General features: G+C 34.0%; 1 protein-coding gene across 2 annotated transcripts in view; it reads right to left on the bottom strand.

Annotated features, from left to right (window-relative positions):
• Positions 1 to 207: 207 nt before the first annotated feature.
• Positions 208 to 24,946, bottom strand: part of LOC149086487 (phosphatidylinositol 3,4,5-trisphosphate 3-phosphatase and dual-specificity protein phosphatase PTEN-like) — a 39,128-nt gene continuing 14,389 nt past the window's right edge. The window contains exons 7-11 of one of the 2 annotated variants that reach the window (XM_089255941.1): positions 21,979 to 22,114; positions 16,047 to 16,210; positions 13,497 to 13,714; positions 10,056 to 10,170; positions 208 to 3,759 (exon numbers count right to left, since the gene is read on the bottom strand). In XM_089255941.1, the coding sequence (XP_089112067.1) occupies positions 3,553 to 3,759; positions 10,056 to 10,170; positions 13,497 to 13,714; positions 16,047 to 16,210; positions 21,979 to 22,114 (840 nt within the window). In that variant the 3' untranslated portion in view covers positions 208 to 3,552. The remainder of the gene's footprint in view (positions 3,760 to 10,055; positions 10,171 to 13,496; positions 13,715 to 16,046; positions 16,211 to 21,978; positions 22,115 to 24,946) is intronic. The other variant, XM_089255940.1, reaches the window with a different exon arrangement.

Here is a 24,946-nt window from a genome sequence, read left to right as displayed (position 1 = left end):
ACACCTGATTTTGTTAATGAGTTCAAAAAAAAAACGTTACTTTAAAAAAATTATTTTTCCCCATCGTTGACTTTAGTGTTTATATAAAAAAGAACTAATTTGCTCGAGGAGCATAAAATTATATTGTCAACACTCATGAGCTAGAAAAATACTCTGGTAGAGAGAAATACATTGTTACCTTGATGTTTTACAGATTTTTTTTTTTTTCGGCAGCAAAGGGTGAAACATTATTTTCAGCATTTGATACCAGGTAAAAAGTTGCTTAACATGGAATTACAATAAATTTAAATGTTGCTTTGACTTGAATCAGATGAAAAATATGAAATCATGCTATTTATGGAAATGAATGATGACTAATAATTACATTATTGACAACTATTATAAAGAAATTACTGAGGTAAATATAATGATTTTGTTCCAGTTTATCATTGTGCAATAATCAAGCAACATTGACAAGAGTAAAAATTAGATTTTCACAAATAAAAAAAGTTGCCATCGTCCTGAAATTTAATTTTTATTCTTTTAGTTTTTATGCTTAAATTTTCACACTAAAAAAAGTTGACTGAAATAGTCATAATCAGTTCTTGCAAGTTGTATGTTAGCACATAGAAATAGCTTAAATAAAACCAGAAAGAGGTATTGCAGAAGTAGAGAAATTGAAAGTATTTACAGAGGATGCAGAAAGTCATAATCAGAAAATCTTAAATTTAGGTTGCACAGGACAGAACTGGGGGTGATCCTCAAAATAACATTTCATACTTGTTTGCCAATTCTAAAATGAACAGATTCAGTTGTAAAAATGTATTTCACTCAGATTGGAGTAGTTTGTAATATGATACAGCAATGATATAGGAGTTTAATATTTTTCAGAAATCGAAACTTGGATGTAACATATCTAGAATTGGCAATATTGATGCTCCATACTCATTTTAATAACTTTACATCTATATTCTTACAAACATTTTTTGAAATTCATGATTTAATCCTGGTATCATTGCTAGCAAGTATGGAGGTTCACGTTAACAAATCAGGCATGAAACAATTTGGAAAATACAGTAAAAGTTGCTGTGTTTTTTTTTAACAAACATGCTATAATTTCCCAGATGATAAACCCAAGCATTTTTTTTCAGGATACTTTTAATATAAACTGCAGTTAAGATCTTTAGCCAGATGGATGGATTTAGTACGACTGTTGCAACTCACAATATACGTATTAAATTCTAAATACTAATATATCTCAATATTTTAAGGCTAATAATATTATATTTTACTGACATCAAAGCTTAAAATGAAAAGTAACATAGAAATAAATTAGATGTTTATAAATATCCAAGTGGGTGACTTTGGATGAGAGGTAAACACACCTTAACCTCTAATTATGCAAATAGTCTGAATTAAACTTTCTGTACATAGAAGGAAATAAATGTTAAAATAGAACCAAGTTCAACAACTTCAGGGTATATTCTTAGTTTAGTCACTGACCTGTTATGACTATGTATTGTACAACTAAGATCATATGAATTTTTTTTGACACTAAAAATAAATTTCATTATTTTTGTGTAATTTATTAATCTGCAAACAAGTATTAGTGTGAGAAATAAAAACTAAATAGCTAAAATATTGATGAGAGTGACCCTCTAGGGACTAAAGAAGAAATTAGGAAATCACTTCAAAACATTGAGCATCAAGGTACAACAACAACTGACTACTGTCATTATCTTCCTAGAAAAGTTTGTGTGCATAGAATTTAAGAAGGTATTTGTTTTCATGATTGACTGAACATAAAGGACAATGATGTAAAGCACACACTCATGACCTGTACTTCACATTAAATAGTATATTAATGGCAAAATATTAAAATTTAAGATTCAACTAAAAATTCAATTTGATGCAGAAATGTAATATACTCAGCACTTAAAAATAAATATGTATTAAAAAAAAATTTATGTTTGATCTATGGCCTTTCAATCAATTTTTTCATCTCGATTAAAAAAAGCGGCTAAATTTTTTGTGTTCCCCAAACTTTTGTTAATTTCACAAAAGTATTTTAATAAAAAGTGTTGATGCAAAAAGGACTGGAAGTTTTGAAAACATTGATCTAAAGTTATCTGATTCGTAGAAAGTACTGATCAGAATTAACCTAAGTCTAATATTGCACTTTAATTTTGACACAATGTTTTCACACAAATAAAATAAAACTTTTTAATGAAATGTTGTAACAAATGAATGTGCCTATCCCAAAATTCTAATTGCATAAATTCAATCACAGCTTAAAGAAATTACATCTATTTCAAGGAATAAATTCCAATAATTGAATTCAAATTTGAAGATTCTGATCTGAATTTTAAATTAAATGCATCATGAAACTACTTTCATCTTTGATTACTGCCTTCAATAAGTGTCTCAAAAATGAGCAAATACAATCTTGTATAAAACTATACATCAGGGTTTGACAAATCCCAGGTACCAGATTTCCATGGCAACTACAAAATCAGTTCTGGTGCCCCCTATGCAATGTCTACATTTTATACACACAGTTCTGTTTTATCTTATAATTATGTTTTTTCTCCAAATTTGTCAAATAATATGTAACATTCTACATTTAAACTATTAATACTACTGATGCTTCTTCCTTGCCCTATCCTGAGATGGAAATTCAGTTAGGTGGTTTTGATGTGCCTTTGAGGGCTTAATTGTTTTTCTGGCAAATATCATTGTTCGTTAGAAGTTCCAAGTGAAACTTCAATGCCATACTTGCTTGGTTATTCAATATTCAATCTTGGTGCCTCTCTCAATATTTCTAAATATGATTACTACTGGACTGATATCTAAGGATGATGCAAAATCTTTCTGATTAAACAACAGTGCCTACATGGGAAGAGGTCATTAACTACCAAAACAGTTGAAACAGCATTATTTAGGATCATTTTGCTTGGAAAAAAGCAATGCTTTACTCTTAATCATTTTTGTAGATACATAATGATTTGTCAAGCCCTGCTATATATATATAATATGTGCTCATACATGTTTTATAATCAAAAAAAAAAAAAAACTAATGTGAAATTTCAGAGAACTGCAGTCAAAACACATTTGTCATCAGCAAATTGATATTTAGAACTCGTTTAAATTCCCATGAGAAAATAATTCCCAGATATTGCTTCCATTTTAAGCAAACACATAGGATTGGGTCAAAATATTGGCACCTGGAAACAGCACACTTGCCATTCCTATGAGGTTTTCAAAGTTTCACTGATGACCCAACGTAACTTTGAAAAATGTAAATACAATTCTGTCCAGCTGGACAAGTTTTCATCATTTTTATTCTCAAAAGAAAATTCCATTCCTCAGAGGATGAAAGCAAAAATTTTCATGCTCACACGTGGAAAACACTTGCTTCCTTCTTGTCAAACCACGAAAAATATATATATATAATCAACTTATAAAAAATAGATCATCCAATAACAGCAATGTGACTTCCCTTCCTTCAGCAACATACTGCTGACAAACAACAGATGAAAATAATAATAAGTTAAATAACATCACATGCTGGCATCAAACATGAGTAGCCTCTATTCCTTCCCAATCCTCATCATCAGTTTCACTGTCTGAGTCAAGCATGTCATTATCACTGCTAGTGTCATCTTGACTGCTACTTGCATTGTCACATGCATTTTGGCTGGGACAACAGAGTCTTTTACAGTCTATGTTTGGAGGAGTACGACTTGGAGTATTATTTACATTTGCAAACTGTAGTCTCACCTATTAAATTGTAAAAATTATTTTTAATATACATTTATTAATAAGAAGAAAAAAAATCAGTAAAATACATGTAAAAATTATTATAAATTTTTAAAAAAATCAATACCAACAAAATATAATGCTTTTTTTAGTAAACATTGCAAACAATTTCTGCAATATAAACCAATGACAAATGGACATTTGATTTCATGCATCAAACAAGGCAAAAGGAACCAAGTTGTTTTAATATCTGATAATGTTTCACAGAAATATATCTTGTTAAGGCAAATCCATCAATATCTCATTAATGTGGATTTGTCTTCAAGTTTGCATACCAGAGGCTGGCCCTCATTAACTATAACAAAACATGAGATGCATGTACACATTCATATGTAATCTTTAGTTAATGAGGAACAATCCATTTGATTTTTTGCACCCCAAGAAGAAAGCATCAGTGCTTCGAACGCAAGGCTTTTTAAGATTATAAAAGCATGCTGGTAAATTCAAATCTACGTAGATAAAACTGATTTTTTTGCCTGTGTGTCTGTATGGTCTCTATATAAATCTACAATTTTAGATTGATCGTCACTCAATTTTACATATATATACCAAACAGGCCCAGACTGAATGATAGGCTACTTCAAAAGTTTCTCAGAGCAGGGCAAATGCCTGAAATGGGCGAAAAAACATAGGGTAACAATGGTTCCTGGTCTCCAACAATCACCTTCTGAATGTTTACTTTGGTTACCCTGGTTCCCTAGCAAGGCATTTCAGACATACATAATCCTTTACAATGGTTTGTCACTTCTTTAATGCTGCCAGTATTACGTATTATAGTTCATCCTTTCATAAATTCAATTTAAATTTTCAAATTTCAATCCTGTCAATTTTTAAATCCTCCAAATTGAAGAAAGCCCCGGCAGCACCAGGTATTAAAGCTAGTTCTATAATAAAACAGTTTGTTAATTTAATGCTATGAAAAATTATTAGATTTCATTAAATCTTTACTTATGCAAAGAAAAAAACTGGGACAAACAACAAGGGTCTTGAAAGCACTGTTCGAGAAATTGTGCTTATTAACTAAAAATCTAAACATCTAGCCACCCTATACAATTATATAGCAGGGTTCTCAGCTGTTTTCTTGTAGCTGCACAGCTAAACTTCAGAAATATGCACAGGCAACCTTGCAATTTGTATCAATTTGTTCAATTTGTATCAAAGTGGAGCATGAGAATTACTCATTGATCATTTTTGTTGCACCAGCCATTTTTTGTATGATAGGAGCAATTAGACCCGGACCCAACGTTCTCACTAAGTATTTTTTTCGCCTGCACGGAACCTTTTGTTTAACCCATGTGGTATGATAATATAGTGAAGTCTTTGCATATTGTAGTGAATTTCCCACTGCACAGCAAAAATTCCATACACACAGATGCACTTGGCACAGCCACGCTAGTGCATAGCTTGCAGAGGGCATTGCAGGATCGACAGTAAAGTTAATGTTCAGTAAAGTCAAACCCTGATATAGTGTCATCTTTAATAGCAACCCTGTCTAACAATACAAATTTTCAATCAGCAGTTCTGTCAAACAGCACCAAATTGTTACACCAACCAATGCCTAAATTAGTTGTTTTTTTTTAAATTATGTATTATTTATGAATAAAAACAAATTTCAACACAAAGAAATGAAATAGTATAATCTGGTGTTGTTGAAAACTAAAACCTCATCATATTTGGTGACCCATCAGCAAGATTTTGGAAATTATCTGCCTATTATCCTGGTAGCGAATTGAAGTTCATACAAATTATCCCATCTTTCATGAAGAATCTTCCTATTTCCAAAATGAAAATGGAAAGGGTATACAAATGCCCAGGATTTGCACTGCCGATCCCCATTGCACCGCCTTGTGACAAAATTTTTCATTTAGCGAACAAATAAAGGATCAAATTCAACAAATCTTGCGTGTCCATTCGTCCATTTGACGCTTGTGCAAAAATAAGGAAGTGAAACTTTTGTTGGCCAATCACAAACAATGTTCAGAAACTTTTGGTACAGTTCCAGAGAAGGGGGGATTGACACAGGCAATCAATCTCGTCTAGAACTGCGACTAGTTTACCTCCAAGAGCCTACATGCAAAAAAAAACTATTGTTTGAACCCTTTACTCGACGAGTATCATTTATAACCTCATTAAAACACCACTGCGGAACAGAATGAATGTAAAAATACAAATAACAGTACTTCTCTTTATGTTAATGGTCCCAGCAGGCAACATTCAATTTTAAAAATGCTTTTGAATTGTGGGCAGCAAAAAAATCTTGGTGAATTCTTGAGAACTAAAATATTTTTATACTGTAATTTACATTTTATATTAAACAATTTTTATTTGTATATGATTTGCATTTTGATTTATTTTTCCATCTTGAACTTGATATAAGTTGTTCTGGAATCTGCATTTTATGACATGTCAATTTGACTAAGGTTCTCAGTTGATAAAAATTCAGGGGGAACGCTGCAAAGACCACAATAAGCAAAATGCCTAACAAGGTGGCTGAAAAAGAGATGCCTATAAAAAATATAGATGTAAAATATATCTAAACTACATCAAAAATATAGCAACCCAATAAGAGCCATAAAAACCTATCATTTTTTTTTAGTGTGTCAATTGAGTTAGAATTTGGTTGTCATTTATATTAAAAATCTTATGGTTGTGAACTACAAGTGTTGGTAAAAACAAACAACATCTCCAACCTTCAGTAACCCAACCATATCGCTCAGAGAATCGCATCTATTAACAAAAATTTACTACGCAATACCAGCTTGTACAAGGTAGTAAGGGGCCATTCAAGTATTATGTCAGCATCAATAGGTGGGAGGGGATTTCAGATTTGCTGACATGGCAGTCAGAGTTTGAATGATGCTTACGTCATCAACCCCCCTCCCCCCCTTTACGAAAATATGAAATATTCTTAATTACTGGGAATTTAGCTAAAAACAAGAAACCCCTTTCTTTCACCCCCCCCCCCCCATTGATGTCTTATATAGACCTCCTTCTCTAGTAAACCTCTACAGACTGCCCACCCCATCCTGTCTCACTTATGGAGGTGTGGACTAAACTGTTTTGTGTCCACTCAGGGCATCGCATGCATTGTCCTTGAGTGATTTGCTGGACTCCCATACATAAGCAGATATGTGCTATTTGAATGGGCTGATGTGGTTCACTGAGGGTGTGCATGGCATGGTGGTCAAGGCATTCCCACTTTTGCTCTGCCACCTCTGCTAATGATATAATTTTTTGTGAATAGCAGACTTCACTCCCCCTGCACTGTCCGTACTACTGTATGATACAAATGAGAAAACAAGCTACCATGATTCATGGGACAAGCAAAGAAACTACTATTCGTGAAAACAATTTTTTTGTAGGATTGTGAAGCTGTGGCTGCAATTGGTTTGTGTGTATGTGGGATATTTTTAAAAAAAACTTTTGGTGTACTTATTTACTATTCCCCTGAAATACTTGATTCCGTGTGGTGTGGGCCCACCATGCATTCGGAAAAAAATTTATAATCATTGGCTAGCCCAGACAAGGCACATCTGCAATAATTCCAATAATCACATCAATAGCTAAATAGAAAGGAATTACTTTCAAATTACTCAAATAGTTGTTTTTAACCATCGCGTCATTCATTAATTCATCTGATCATCTCTGGAATTTAGAAAAACAAAGATGAAGAAGATGGGAGCTCACTGCTCTGTACTTCTCACCAACTAACTATCTATATCACTCCTTAAATTAATGCTTAACTCAAGCTAATAATTATTAAACTTAAAACACAAGCTAAAAATATAGCATGTTCAGTCTATAATCATATTCAAAAAAAGTAATCCCTGTGCATACATAGCAAAGTTCACTTCAGCAGTGTCATATATAATCAGACCCCCTACACATATTCTCTCAAAGGGGGCACAATCCTAATCATAAAAGTACAGAACTGACATTAGGAGGGTATGCAAAACGCTTAGGGGGTGAATCAAAATGAATTTCTTGAAGAGAAATTCTGAGCTCTTAGTCTTTAAATAGCATTGAAATAAACAGGAATTGATTATAAATATAAATGTATTTTCTTCTGATATTTAAATTAAAAAAACTTTTTTGCATCAAAAATAAATTTTTGATCTTGGGAGGAGGGCCTTGCATACGTCTCTGATCCCAATATGTGTTATGGGGTGGGGAAAAAAGCTGACGGGGGACAGAGTTTTGTTCACTTTTTCTGACACTGGGGAAAGTCAAAATGACTAAATATCTGCTGAATTTAATACTTGAATGGCCTCTAAACCCAAGTTTTTGAAACAGGAAATTTCTGTACTGACTGGTAGAGTTACTAGTGACATTTGTAGAGTTCATGTTGATATTTTATAGAGGACAAAAACCCTTCTCTACCATCGAACTTGCTTGATTATGCCAAAAAAGCTATCCTTTTGATTTCTGAGAAACGAAAGTTTTCAAGTACAAAGAAAATTTCCCAATGCATGCAATAAAAAGCACATGAATATACGCCAAGTCTCCACTCCAAACATGACATCTCCTTTCTCAGAGACATGGAAGAAAAGCTGCTCCTCAAAATTAGCTCTTGTGTGCTTAAAATGACAGTGCACAGTGGTCCATATGGTGAATTTAAGAGGAAAAAAATATTCTCTTGAAAACTAATGTATATTTTTGGAAAATTCTTTTTGCTTCACATCAAAAATAGACATTCATACAGCCCCAGAAGTATAACTGAATGATAACAGCTTTCGATAATTTTGGAATTATTTTAACATGATTATCATGTTTTTTGCTATTCTTTGCATTTTAATGCCATAATAACTTATTTCTAATAAATACCTTTAGCATTTATTGACGTTGCCTACTTTTTCGACTAGCTGTACTCAAAATATCAATGTATCACTGATATTTAGAGCAAATAATATTTAAAAAAATGACAAAACAAGCTAAAAAAAGTTAAGTTTTTCATCACATTTCAGTGAGAGTCCCATCTAAGTAAGTCATCACCCCCCCCCCCTGACCCCCTCGTGCCCCCCCCCCCCCAATGTAAACAAATATCCCCCAAGATGTACCAGATATTCCTCTACACACCCATATGGTTTTTCTCTGAAGCGAGAAATTTTTTATTTACTTTTTCCAGCTAATTTCTCGATTTGGACCACTGCGCTGTAGTGCTACAAAATTATTACGTGACTTATCTCTAGTGAGTAAAAACCCTATTATCTTGCATTAATAATATTTTATGCTACAAAAGAAAATTTGTACGAGGAAACACAGATCAAGATTAAATTGTGAAAAATCCACAAGAAAATTATGCCATTGATGATAACAGATGTCTCACAAGAAAGTTAAAAATGACTAGTATGAAATCATTCATGCTAAACATAAAAATTGAATTCATACAAAAATAAAATACATCAGCCATAGAACACTAATAGGAATCTGAAAGTGTTTAAGACACGTTTGAAATAGAGGTTCTTAAAAACACAAATTTGACCATATCTCATAGATCGCTAAACTCCTTACAATTCCAAAAAAAAAAATTGAATGAGCAGTACCTGCAATCCCACACTAGAAACGATGCACTTTTACCACACAATGGCAGGGTGAAGGTTCAGGCAACTATGTTCAATGAAATTCAAGGAGTAGTGACTAAAGTCATTGGACTGTTTTGCATCATGGTACATGGACTGACTTTTACATAGTATCCCTGCGCTCAGAACTTTTATTTTGTTAACCATTTCAAGCATTCAATTATAGCTGAGTGCACCCTACAATGAAAATCTAATCCTTGATTGCTCAGTTTGTTTTCTTAAATCAGTTTTCCAAAGTGGGCGATGGAATGGTCCGGGGGGGATGATAGAAACTACGAGTATAACATAGGATCCTATGGCTTCACTTGAGTCTAGGGGGTGAAGACAGAAAAACATTTCTGAAAAAGGGGGCAATGGAACAAAAAGTTTGGGAGACTGCCTTAAATCAAGAAGACAACTTTATGTCAAAAGTGACTTGCAGATGTGCAAGCAGTTGTTGATGGGATGAGTGATATTTCAAACAACCTGTCAGCTGGGGAATTCTAGAATTCTTTTAAGAAACGATTTAGAAGGACACAAAAGTACAGATTCCTGAAAAAGGAGGGGTCATGTTTTGGAAGAATGTAGAAAGTTTCAGCATTGTAACTATTAATATTAATTTTCTGCATAAGAAACTTTTGGATACACATATTTTCAGTTTATCTATTGCAAAAACAGAAGTACATAGTATCAAATTACTTTGAAATCCTGGCTAAAAAGTTTGTTGGACTTGTCTTTTGTTGCTTTATCTAATTCACATTTCTGTAATGTCAATGTAGGAACACTACTGCAATCTTCATCAGCAAACCTTAAGCTTGATCAAAAAGAAGTAAAAAAAATAGCAGAATAAAAATAAATGTAAAATTTTTCGCAAATAAGATGGGGCTAAATACAAAATTTCATCTATTATAAAATATTTTTCTGTATAGAACTTCCTTTAACAAGATCTTTCCCTACACCAGTCTTAAAAAAAAATACTGTTCCTTACTTGGTGTTTAACAACACAGGTCTACAAAAAAGTTGTTTTTAAAAAAATTTTTAGTTTTTGCCACTGATTTTTATATTGTTTTCAGTGCCGATTCCAAAAATGAAATCCATTTTTTTCTATCATGTAAGGTTTTTTACCTAACTCTGTCATAATGATTGGTCCTAAAATCAATAAAATATAGTTGGCAATCTATATATAGCTAGCTATAATACCCAGCGCTGCCCGGATTTTCAATGAGGCTTTTTAGATCATGTGATATCTCTTTCTTTGAGGGACATACAAACTGTGACCACGTTAACCAATCAATCGATCTAAAATTGTAGATTTGTATGGAGAACATACACATACAGACAGAAATAATTTTATATATATAGATGACATGTCCTGATTCACTGAATCATCATCACTGAGCTGAAACCACTGAAGTTATAAATATGAAATTTGGTCAGTTGTTTCATTTCATTAAGTGAAGACCCCCCCCCCCCCCAAGAAAGAGTTTTTCGAAATTCGACATGTAAGGGGGAGGGGTCATAAGGGGATTCAAAGGTTACATAGAGAAATCATACCAAGCCAAAACAACAAGAGCAATATTTATGAAATTTGGTCAGTAGTTTTATTTTATGATGTAAAGGCTCACTAAGAAGGGGTTAGATACCCAGCATAAGTATTTTATTATTTTTCACAAACTGAAAATAATTTGTGACAGCATGTTCCGAGGCAATTTTTGTTTCTCTTGATGCCTACTACAACTTGTCTGTTTGCCACCATTTCAGCAGAAAACACTTTATACAAAATTATATAAAGAATCCCTCAGCGTTGTAAGTGTGTCACATGTGAGCACTTTTGCCATGTGTCTCTACACACAATCACAGTCAAAGAGAACAATAGTTGCAAGTGATGTTAATGTGGTATGTATGTGTGTGTGCAGCATGCGCAGAAGTTTCTCAAGGTGGGTGGGGGGGGAGCTATTTCAGTTGTGGTTTTTTTTCCTGCAGGGGGAGGGTGTTTTGTTTTTACTGCAAAAAAGTTACTACAATTTCAGTTCAGGAGGAGGTTTGAACCCCCCTTTTCTCTCTCTCCCTTCTGCTTATGCTAAGCGTGTGTGTATAGTACAGTAATTCTTGATATGTAAGTTCTTATTAGGTCTGCAATACATAATCTAGTTTTTTATTAGTTTATAAATTTTCTTGCCTAATCTCTGAATAGTATTTGTATAGTGTAATATACAACACATAAGTAGTTTGTTTCTGTTGTTTAACCCTTTCATAGACTTTTTCTTTCAAATCTCTTTTTTTTTTCGATTTATTCTTGAGAATATCAATAAATAAACAATTTTTATTTTATTGAACATATTGGATCCGTATAATAACAAGTTCAAGCTATTATAGTGTAATATGCACTTTCCAAAGGAGTATTTAAGAAGAAGTATAAATGTAGGTGTGAAGTACGTTTCCCAGGGCCTTAGAAAGGGTTTCTTAAAAGTGATTTGGATGGCAGTGAATTTGCCATGAGTCACTTTAGCAATGATTTCCAAACCTTAGTGTTAGAAACATTTTATGACCTACAAAGTGCCCTCTTATCTCAACTTCACTCATCAAGGCTCTTTAGAGCGAAATTTTCTTCAGCAAAGTTGTAACGAATGCTATAGCTGTATGTACATAAATAATAAACAGCAGTTTAAATATTTTTTTAATGATCTATACTAATAAATAATTGAGTCATTTTAGAATAAAATAAACATATATTCTAGTTACATAATTAGTTTTTCAATACAAATACAACGCCACAACAGGCAAAATGCCAAATGAGGTGGCTGAGATAAAGATGCCCATAACAAATATGGATGTCATATAATTCAAAAATACAGCAACCCAATTAAAAACACAATCAACAAAAATCATAAACAATATATATACACATGATACAATGCCCATAAATAATATTATGGTTGTCTTATTATAAGTATGGATAGCTTCTCGATTTACCCCAACATGGTTATCATATTTTTTTAAACGTGTCAATTGTGTTACACTTACTACCTCCAGGTGTAAGCTATTCCATTTATTAACAACCCTATTAGAGAAAAATTCCCTGCGCCACCATAACCTTGCATTGTCCCTTACCAATCAATACTGGTGTCCCCTTGTAAAAGCAGTCAATTGGCAATGTACTAAAAGTTCATGGTCCATCCTATCCATCTCGTTGAAAATTTTGAACACTTTGATCATATCTCCCCGACACCTGCGCTCATCTAATGTAAACATATTTAAAAAATGAAGTCTTTCTTCATAACTCAATCCCCATGTGCCAATTAGGTACACGCATAGCTCTTCTCTGCACCCCCTTCAACCAAGTCTATGTCCCTCTGTAGGTATGGTCTCCAAAACTTTACAGCATACTCCAGTCCAGGACGAACTAAGCCTCGAAAAAGTGGAAGAATGACTTTAGGAGAACGTGAAGAGACCTTTTTGAAAATCAAACCAAGCAATACAAAGCAGCCTATCAAAATTTTCGGACTGCTTAGTTCAAAGAAGTAGTTCATGGGATTTGGCAAACAAGTGTTGTTGCATTATTATCTTTATACAGTGTATACACCACTTTTTTGTGAGCTATAAGATGCACCATAACTTCCCGAGAAGAGATTATATGTTTTTGCCGTAAGAAACTTAACCCCCCCCCTCGGGGGAAAAAATGTTTGAGCCCCCTCCCCTTGAGAAAGTCAAGTGTCTGCCACTGTCTTTATATAATATAAAATTGCCTTTTGTGTTTAATTAATCTATATCAAACACCAAGTGGTAATAGGTGTGCAACTTTTCATTCTTTTTTTCAGCAAATTCCAGATTGTACCACCAATGTATGTGCAAAATGTCATACATCAAAATTCTCTCTTTTTTTTAGGCCTCTTCACGAGTGTTTCATTGTACTTTAGAATTGTCAAATATTTCTGACCAATAGAGCGCCAGCTATGGCATTGATACAAATTGTCCTTTGCATACAAGCCAATCAGCTATTACTTTTTTTTTTGTACCTTGAAAAGTGCAGTTTTTACATATGACATTTTGCATGCACACACACACAATATGTGATAAATATATTACTTATGAGAGGAACAGAAAAAAAGAAAGCAAAATATATCAATGTCCAGGGCTTACCTTTTGTACTTTCCCTGATAAGGTAATGGACTATATCTACCAAGCGAATAATTTGAATCCTTTTCAAACTTATCTTTCTTCTCAGAATTGCTATTCCAGTTAACTGGAGAAGCAGAAACAGATGGATCGGAGCAACCATTTGTTCGAGATGATTCATCACAGCTTTCTTCTGGATTTTGTACAAAAAATGTATTGAACCAAAACAAGAAAATTTCTTCCTATAGAAAACAAAACATGGCATAAAAATTTAAGAAACACAAAAATCAACAGATTGATTTTAGATCATAACTGGTAACGATTAAAAAATATGTAATGCATCAAGCACTGCACCATTAATATGACAAAATATATTTCAATTTAAATAAAAGAGAGACATGCTGACAAAAATCAGAAGTAAATTTTATAACAAGTGTGTAAAAATTTTACAAAAATGTATTGAAAGAATTTATGCACCTTATAAAAAAGAAATTAAACCCCCCCCCCCCCCACACACACACACACACACACACACACACACACACATACAGCTGATGGCACATCAAAAGTTTCATGAATTTGGGTATAATATTTTGAATAATATTAAGTTGTCTCATTCAAACTCATCTATTTCCAATCACTCGTAAATTTGAAACCAGAGCTCCAGTTGCAAACACAGTCGCAAAGTAACTTGAAAACCTTTGTAACCTTTTTCAGCATCATTTCAACAATGTGCAAAGTATGGAATACAAGTGTATAAAATAATTTTTTTATATTTCTTACTTAAATCAACAAATTTTTCTGAAATTTAAAGTTCTAATGGGAACATAAGTACAATGTGAACAGATGTCACCCCACTCAGCATTGAAAAGGGTACATCCTAAAAGGAAAATACTAAATACTACTTTCTCAAAATAGACTGAATTCGACCCAATCCAACCCAAAAGTCTTTAGCTCAATGTAACATGTAATAATGGATGCCAAAGATTAATGGAGGATATACAGATGATAGTAAGCATAAAGGTGGTGCAAGAGAAGATAAGAAAATAAAGACAAAAATTCAAGGTTTATTTCAGGAAATGAGAACCTGGGGCATCAGGGTCATTGCCACTCAATTGAATGTACCAAAATTAACAGCACAGCGATATAAATAGTGAATTGGTCATGTTCAAAAAATTTGTAAGTGGATCTATTCCCCCTTCCCCATCAGGATCTCTGATATGCCAACAAAATTTACAGCGTTTTAAGAAGGATGAAACGTTGTTAAATCAAACTTGACCCCACTATTAAATTGTACATAAAATGCACCTCATAAACATTTCTCAGGGGAACTTCTAACAAACTGGTGCATGCCAAAAGTTTTATGTGTATATTATGTGTAGCCCTAACAAACTCAAAATATCAGAATTATGCATGTTTTGAGTTCAGGAAGTGCTACTACTACTAAAACTACACATGCACCTTATAAACATCCCTCTGAGGAATTTCTAACAAACTAGTGCATGTCAGAATGTGCTGTGTACCTAATGTGAAGTTTTTTCTGAAATATGCTTGTTGTGTGTTCAAGAAGTGCTGCCACTTGTCTACAGAATTCAGAAACAACGTGGCAGGTTATTTTACCTCTGCGGTCTTGTTGCCATTTTTGTTGAACAGAGCTTGTCAACTCTCTTCGACAATGCACAGCAAATTTTGAAGACATACGTTTTTTAATAATGATGCTCCTTCGAGACCACTTTCAAAAGCATAGTGCAAAATGTGTAGATTACAAGATCCGATGTAAATAAAACAAGGTGAACCAGATAGTTTTACTGCGTTGTCCATCATTTTTTAAAGGGATTTGTTCACATTTCACTGTTCAATGTCAGTGTAATTGCTTTTGACAAATGAAGCACTTTCATTTCTAGCTCTTTGCTGAGCATTGTAAATATTGTTTATGCCACTTCATGCCTACATGACAAATACAGAAGACAACTGAATGCTATTGGGTAGCATCAGAATCACCAAACCTAGAATAGGCCTATGTATCCAACTGCGTTGAAATGCAAACTGTTGTTTCACCTATTTGCACCATAATTTTGAATGATGAATGTTGGTTACAGTCCAAGACCATGAAGTAATAAATACAAAATTATTTTTCCATCCAGACAGAAGTTTTTAATGACTACTATACTTGTTAAACCCTCAAACTAAGCAAATTAAAAATTAATCAACCAAATTGTCACCCCCGCCCCCTAAATTACCTTAAAAATAATAAAATTTCTGCTTTGGCAGAATCATTAATTGCATTCTCCAACATTTGTAATATTTGGCAATATATTGATGATTTCCAGCTCAATTAAAATCAATTACACAAATTTTGTCGATAGGATTTGGTAAAAAAAAGTAGGAAAAGTAGGACAAAAACTAGAAAGTAGGACATTTTACCAAAAAGTAGGACGAGTGGGAGCCCTGTTATATCAAATGTAAATTCTACTCGTGCAATTTAAAAAAACAGTATATGACAAAATAAACACCAGAGTATTTGAATAAACTTCAGGCTGGCAATGTAATCGATTTACAGCAAATATAAAATACCTTTTTGCCAATTTTTGGCCGGTTGAAAAATTCTACTTTAATATCCCCACATAAAAGAATTGGCTCAGGAATCTCAAAATATAGGAACTTCTGATTTCTTTTAATTTCCAACACAGGTGATGTATATAGTTTTGTCTTCAACTGATGAACAACAAAATAGGGACCTAAACATTGAAAAATAACATAGCTGTTTTAATAAACAATTCGACAATGATATACTATTGTAATATTTCTTTCCACCTAAAAAATGATGCGGATTAAACAAATTCCAAAAAATTGAATAGCCCGATTGTATTATGAACTTCTATTCAATTATTTCTCCATGACATGAAAGATTAGTACATTGCACAGTTAGACCATTAAATTGTTGATGTTACGGAATGCAATTTTCATATTGAGCACAACGCCCTTATACACAGAGTCGAACTAATGGTTAGGGGCCGTTCAAGTATTAAGTCATCATCGATGGGGGGGGGGGGTTCCGATTTACTGACTTTTGATGACAAGGGGGGAGGGGGAGGTTTAGATAATGTTTACGTCATCAGCCACCCTCTATGCAAATATGAGTTAGGATTCAGAGGGGCAGAGCTGATGACGAAATTTTGCTGATGGGGGGGGGGGGGGGTAAAAAATGACTAAAAATTTGCTTACGTAATACTTGAATGGCCCCGTAGTTGCTATTTTGCCGTACTGCAGATCACACATTTGTATCTTTGTAATGCTTAATTTTATTATGTGTAGTAAATGTTTATATTATACATAATGTGTGTCTATGGATTCTTTCACTGACATTGAGAGATTATGGGCACCAGACATACGCCCAGACCAATAAGCGAGGATACATTTTTGAGATAAGAAACAAAGTGGTGACAAAAGAGATGGAGGCTGTTACATTCTGGAAAATCGTAGTGCTGGGTAAAAGCAATTATGAGACATGCCACATACAAATGAAAGCTTTACTAGTGAAAAACAAATAATGGACGCACGTCACGGATGAACGACTTACCAAGCAAGCGAAAATCTCAAGATGGGAAGTGGTGATGAAAAGGCGAAAGCAGACATCAGCTTCTAATTCAGCTGTCAGAGTTAAATTGTTTTTTGCTCTCTACGATTGTCCATCTTTTTGGGAAAGAACACAAACCATTCCAAGATGGTCTCTCTGGGCAGTCAGCAGTCATGTCTACCTGCCTGTCAGAATTGAAGCAAGTGAAGAAATGTGAAACCCTGCCAAGTATATCTGGCAGAAGTTTGACTACATTTATCAGTTGAAAGGTCCTGCTCATAAAGCAACTCTTCTGAAGTCATTACTTCATGCAGCCTATATGGAGGCTATTACATCATGAGGTTTATATGGAAAGCATGTTTTATGTTCCCGACCTGAGCGCAAATTTGATGTCTGTGATGAAAGTTTGCAGCAAGAACTTTGCTGTGACTTTCAGCAAGGGAAAAGCTGTCTTATGGAATGCTGGCTCGAAGACGTGCATCATCGCTGACAGAATCAGAGACTTGTATTTCCTACAAAGTAGTGAAGTGGCAACTACGAGAGAATCTTTCGACACGCCAACCAGAGGGAAAGTGGATGCTGCGAGATGGCATGAAAGAATGGGCCATCTAAATGTTTGTGACATCAAGAAAGCTGTGGTTTGGAAAACATGAATTTTCCGGACGATTTTGTGTGTGAAACCTGCATTAGCGGAAAACTGAGCCAAGCACTGTTCCCGCATTGTGACGTGACATGTTTAGAGAAGCTTGGGATCGTCCACTCGGATATTTGTGGTCCTAAGTGAACACAATCAAAAGGTAAAGCTTCATGTTTCATAACTTTCATTTACAATCATTCATGTTGGTGTGAGGTTAGATTTTTAAAGCATAAAAGTGAAGGGCTTGCTGCTTTCACAAATTGGTTAAAGCATTGATGGAAAAGAAAACTGGTTACAAAATTAAAGTGCAACAATCAGATAATGGTGGTGAATATTTAAGTGAGGAATTCAGTAATTATTTGAAGAGTGTGAAGGAACTACTACATTATATGTTAAAAATACTCCTGAGCAAAATGGAGTTTCTGAGAGAAAAATTATATGCTGTTTAGACGTCGCACAATGCTCTTTGATTCAATTGAAGTTGCCGGCTTCTTTTTTGGATGAAGCCATATTGATGGCAAATTATATCAAAAACTGATGTCCTTCAAATACTTTCGATTATCAGACGTCATTTAAAATTTGGAATGGCCAATGCAAGCTATTGGAAAATGGCTAATGCAAGCTATTTCAAAGTATTTGGTTGCAAAAAATATGTTTAGAATAATAGTAAAAACAGAGGTAAATTTGTGTGAAACCAGGTATATTTGTTGGATACTCCGAAGAATCAAAAACTTTTCATATTTGGCTGACTCGTGAAAATCAAATGGAAATATCTAGAAGCGTCAAGTTTTTGGAGACTTTTACAGACATCGCTGGTGGGCGATTTGAGAATTTCCAACCCAAAAATTGGCCAAACTCTGAAGATCATGAAATTGAAGTACCACTACTCCAGATCAACTCCAATGATGGTGCTTGCAAGGAATCTGAAGATGCAAATGTGCATCATTTTGATATTATGCGATATTGTTAATTCTGAAAAGGATCATGATTTAGTTGTGGAAGCTAAAAATATGTTGAATGAATTATCAAGTGGTAACAAAGTATGTAAATTGGCCAAAGCATTACATGGTTTGAAACAGTCTGAGCGATGTTGGTTCTTGAAACTTGATCAAATTTTGAAATGTTTTGGTTTTGATAATACTGTTACAGATTTTTGTGTATATTTTATGTCACATAAAGGTAAGTTAACTATTTCAATTGTATATGTGGATGATATTCTGGTATTTTCTCAAGATTGATGAATATTTTTAAATTGAATGAGCATTTGAAAAGGGAATTATCTGTTAAATACATGGGACTAGTCAAAAATTGTCTTGGTGTGGAGTTCAATCAGAAAAATGAAAAAATTTCAGTCAATCTGGTTATATATTAGGGATCTTTTAGGTAGTTTTAACATGGCTGATTGTAATCCTGTTTCAACTCCAATAGACAGTAGCACAAAGCTCAAAATGTCTGACGGTAATGAAGAAATTGATTTTCCCTACAGGGAATAAGTTGGGGCTTTTGATATATTTAGCTGTTTGTACAAGACCAGACATTGCTCATACAGTCAGGAACCTAAGTCAATATTTAATATGTTTTGATAGTTCACACTGTATTGCTGCAAAATGTGTATTGGGATATTTGAAGAAAAAAAATTAATTATGGTTAAATGTTTTGAACGTTGTAATGATTGTTTGTATAATTATACAGATGCAGATTGGGGAAATGATAATAATGATCGGAAATCTTATACTGAATATTATTTTCTACTATAGGGGCAAAGTTCTGGCGTTCATTCATTCATGTTTTGTACCAAGTGGAAATGTAATTTCTTGGGAATTCCATATAAGCAAAAGATTGCTGCTTTAAGTTCTAGTGAAGCAGAATATATGGCACTCACAAAGGAGTTAAGGAAGCCATTTATTTACCAAAAGTGATTTCAGAGTTAGGAATGCATGTTATATCTGAAACTAAAATGTTTGTTGATAATTGTAGTTCCATAAAGTTAGCCAAAAATTCTGTACATCATAGTCATGTAAAACACATCAATATCTGACATCATTTCGTTAGAGAGGCTTTAAATGAAAATATTATATCATTAGAATATTATATCAATCCAATTATGGTAGACCATAGTTGTGCTTGGTTAAAAAAAAAGGACTGATAGTAACACTGTATTTTATTTTGTTAAATGTGTTAAAAGTTCCAGCACAAAACTGATTTAAAGCACCATTGCAATTCAGTTTTAGAAACAATCAACGAGATTGCAGTAACTAGATGCCTGCTCTATGATTAACCATTTTCATGGAGCATTAAAAAAATATTGCAAACAGTTATGAAAGGTGCTCATTCTTCTGGAAATAGGGGCAGATATGAGTTCGTCAGTATGAAGTGTGATCTCCTCAGACATTGATACACACATGGCATCTGTTGAGCATGCTATCCACTAAATTGTTAAGAAGAGCTTGAGAGGATTTTGTCCCATTTGTCCTTCAACGAGGTTTTGAGTTTCTTGGTCACTGAATGCCTGTATAATGCATTCTGCTTCGAGTACATTGGATAACGTTAATACAAAGATAACATTGGTGTAATGGCAGTGTTTGTTGGGATCAGCAACAGTGGTCCAGAGTCATGTTCTCTGATGAATCATGCTTCAGCATCAACAGTGACTCTGGAGAACTGATGTGGATAGAGCAGGGAACTAGTTAAAATCGGCAGAGTGTCCAAGAAATTGATTAATATGGCAGAGGAGTGATGGTGTACTTGGATGTCATGCACAATGACAGAACTCTGCTTCATATCTTTCATGGAGATATCGTAAAATCACAGCGGTATTGCATAGACATTCTCCGGATCATGTCTGTCTTTTCGCCAATGCAGTTGGTCCACACTTTCTGTTCACAGATGACAATAGGAATAAATTACCTCTTCTGTGAAATAATATACATAGGGAAACAACGTCAGTGAACCCAAAATACAGAGAGGACAACAGCTAGATGTATATTGGAACTATATCAAGTTCCTTCTTCAGTAGCTAAGAAAAATAGAAAGATAGCAAAAAGGCAAATACTCCATATGGGGGGGGGGGGGGGGTTACTCGCTGTTCAAAACAATGAGAAGAAATGAGTTATTCATTGTTAAACATAGAGTCAAAATGAAATAACTCCTGCTATATGGAGTATTTGTGTTCTGTCTTTCTATTTTTCTTAGCTACTGAAGAAGGAATTTGATATAGTTCAGAAACGCATCTAGATGTTGTTCTCTTCATATTTCAATTTACTGACATTTTTTTCCAATGTATATTATCATAGATGACAATGCCTGTTCACACAGGACAAATGAAGTATCCAACACACTAGTAAGTGGAGATATTGAGCACATGCGATCACCTGCATATTCACTGGACCTAAATCCTATTGAGCATGCCTGGGATGCACTTGGTGGATGTATTCCTAAAACACACAACCCTCCTTGAACCATACAGTAACTCAAAACCAACTTAAAGGAATGGGACAAAATCCCTCCTCAATATGTTAGTGGACAGCATGCACAACAAATGCCAAATAAGTATCAGTGTCCAAGGAGGTCACACTTCATACTGACGAACTCATATCTGTCCTTATTTCCAAAACAAGCACTTTTTGTAACTGTTTACAATCGTTGTAAGGAGGTTTTTTTTTTCTCTGGCTTATCTTTTTTTTTGCCATGTGGCAATATCCATTTTTCATATATCATTATAAAAATACTTTGGGACGTCTACTAAAGTATGGGAAGTATCATTGCTTTGAAGGATGCTTATTGTTAAGTATGATGAAAAATAACACTGTTCTTTAGCATTTTCAAGCAGTGTAGAACGTCCTAAGGAACAGCTATTGCACCCAAGAAAGGCATGGTTTTCATTCGAATTAGGTGAATTTTAATTAAAATGGTAGATTAATGAATTTTTGTTTATTTTTCAACTCAATAAGATAAAAAGCAATAACTGAAAAATGAGAGATGAAACAATTGGAAAATTATAGGGTCATATTTTCATGTTTTTTAGGTCATAAATGCTTGCATATTTTCACAATTTTTAGGTCACAAAAATCCGAACCCTACTGATGAGAACAACAGATACCAAACAAATCAGTTAAAGTTACATGTATGAATTTATCAAATTTGAAATTTTTTTTTTTTTTTTTTTGCAGTCAAATTCTTGGCTTTTGAGAAGCAACCTTCATAATAAAGATGCTACCCTGGAAAGAAGGGCATATATGGAAAGTTATGAATTCAAAACAAAAAAAGAAGCCACATAAATTATTGTAACTCACTTCCACCATTAAAGGTGGGTACAGGTTCCATCATCATGGTTCTAAGCATGAGTGTGATAGGCCTGTACATCAAATTTTTTCTGACTAGTTGACCATAGTAATCGACATATCTACGTTGGCTTGGTATTGTTACTCCCTGAAAAAATAAGAAAATGTCTTCATAAAGGTAATAAATATGATTTTTTAAAAAAAGATGAAAATACAAAATAATCAATTAATAAGTCCCTGAGATTAAGGGGTTATTGTAGTTTTAAAAATCACCGACATTTCTATAACACCAGTGGCTGGCATCAACAAGATATATCAGATGAAACTGTTTGAATCATGAAATAAAGCGCTACAATTTATAGACAACTCATCTTTGATAATGACTTACTCGGATTAGTTGTTTAACTGGACTAGGGATGTAAAATTCTCGAGAATAATCTTTAGAAGAATATTCTCTGGAAGGACTACTATTATAAATAACTTGTGAATATTTTTATTACTCTTGATGAAAATATTCTCTAGCTATTTATAGTCCTACAGAAGATTCTCAAGATTATTTATATTAATGTCTATTATAATAAATATTCATTATAAATAACTTGAGAATATTCTCATGGAGGATAATACTGGAGAATACTCTCTGGAAGGCAACTATTATTTAAATAACTTGAGAAGAATATTCTCGAGTTATTTTTACAGATGTAAATTTTTTTTTAATAATCTTCTGAAAGATTATCGAGAATATTCTTAGTTATAATAAATGACTTCTTATTTTTACTTGGTAATGAATATCTCCAAAATTAAAAAATAACATGTTTGTAATATACTATATTTTTATGAATAATTGAAAAATATAATGTTTTATTCCGTATAAATATGCAAATACACATTATTCATTAAAAGATTTGTTAATTTCAGTATCGTCAATTCTCAGTTCTGATTTGTTCTTATGATATCTGATAATGAAGGGTTTCTCCATATACACCAGCAGTGTGCTAGGTATCGACACGCTTTGAGTTCTGTATTCGATTGCATAGAGGTTCGTAGTTGAGACGTCTCGTCCCACTTTGCTCCATGTGAAGGATTACTCTTCCTTCATTGTCATGAGTTGATGGACCAGTTTCCAGCTGTGATGCTGCTGGAGTAGCTCTGCTTCTCTTCTCGTTGGTCGTCTCTATGCTCAACCAATGGTCAGCATGTGAAATCAAGAGGGGACGCCCTCTCATCAGGGAAGGAATATTGCTGACAGACTTTGTAACGTGTCTACATCCATCCTAGACTTGCTGGCATAGTGTTTCATTGAACTTGTGCCATCGGGAGATGATCTGAACTATTCTTCCATTACTGAAGTTGTGAGAAACTCAGAGAATGAAGTATGCCCTGACAGACGATTTGGTGAGAACGTTTCAATAAAAATTCTGTGGTATTTTCTAATGTTAATGTCTTAAAGGAAAATTTGTTTGTCATATTAATTTAAACCTAAAACTATTTTAACAGGTTTATATTGTTAATAAATGATATTGGGGGAAAAATAGCCTTATTTCATTGTTGTCACTCGCAAATTTATTTCAATGTTGGGTAACATTAAAACGTACGGGGAACGTAAATTGGGAACATACTATTAATAAAATAGTACAGCAATACTGTGCTGGAGATTTTGCTATCGGTTTCATCTTCACCATGGGTCTTCCAGACTCAAAAAGTGTGTGTCCGTGATAAATGTGAATAATGATAAGTGTTTCGCACCTGTGAGAAAAAAGTGTTTCTAACCTAAAGTACATTGCAGTGTCAGTTAGAGGTAATTGACTTGAGTTTACCTCATGGTGATGTTCCCAATTGCATTTTGAGTATATACATATGTCATTGTCTTCATTTATTTTGTAACTCATCTGCATATATCTTTACAAATTGAGCATTTAACACAAGTCTGCCATTTTTTATTTGGCACAGTGTATCAAAGAGGACTTGAAAGTGCTCGCGAGTGAATTAGGGTTGGACACTCCTCCTAATTTCAAAATCATATATCTCAAGAAGGCCATTCTTGAAAGCAAAGAATATGATGAGGAGTTTTTGCAAAGAGTTGCTGAAAACTATCATAGTTGAAAGAAAGGAAGAGCAGAAGAGAAAAGCTGAGATCGAGGAGCAGTGAAGAAAAGATGAAATTAAGGAGCAGAGGAGGAGAGACGCTAGGTGATGGTAATGTAAGAGCATCGGAGGAAAGATGAGATCAAGGCGCAGCAGAAGAAGGACACGATGGAAGAACAACGTATGAGACTGGAAATAGAGAAACCGAAAATTGAAGTAGAATCCTGATCAGATAGAAGGACTCAGTTTAAAACGATAAAAGTCCAAGCAGAGAGTTCCAAAATCTGATGCAAAGGTTCGATATGAGTGATGATATAAATCTCTACCTAGTGCTCTTTGAGCAACAAGCTCACTGAGTATTGCTACCAAAGGAGGAGAGAATGGGTCACTCATCTTCTAGGACTGCTACCTCATGAGATAAATCAACTGGTTGCATGAGAGCCCGAAGAGAATGTGGAGAATTGAGTTCTTTTACTTTGTAAAAGAACTGTTGATGAAAAGATTTAAATTGATGGCAGAAAGGTTTCATCAGCTGTTTTTCCTCACATCAGAAGAAGCAGACCAGTACTTGGTAAGACTTTCATCATGAATTATGTGCATATTTTGATGGCTGGACATCCACTTTAAGAATAACAACATTCGATCAGTTAAGGGATTTGATCATCACAGATCAAATTTGTAATGAAGAGATTAACAAGACATTAAGAGAAACTGTCTCGACACATAAGCCAGAAAAAACAAATGTTTTGAGGAGAATCGTTCTCAATGACGAAAAGACTATTGACCAGGGGTCTCGACACCCATCTTCCCCTGAGAGACACAAATTTGTCCAGCAGGATTTTCATGGTCAAAGAAATGCCATCAGAGGGAAGGCAGAGGAAACCGTTCACAAGAC

Source organism: Pholcus phalangioides, unplaced genomic scaffold, assembly GCF_987345545.1.
Source record: "Pholcus phalangioides strain wild (caught in Gottingen) unplaced genomic scaffold, Ppha-v1.0 ptg000004l_1, whole genome shotgun sequence".
In the NCBI taxonomy this organism is placed as follows: Eukaryota; Metazoa; Arthropoda; class Arachnida; order Araneae; family Pholcidae; genus Pholcus; species Pholcus phalangioides.
The sequence above is the reverse complement of the archived record's forward strand: the minus strand, read 5'-3'. Positions and strand labels throughout refer to the sequence as shown.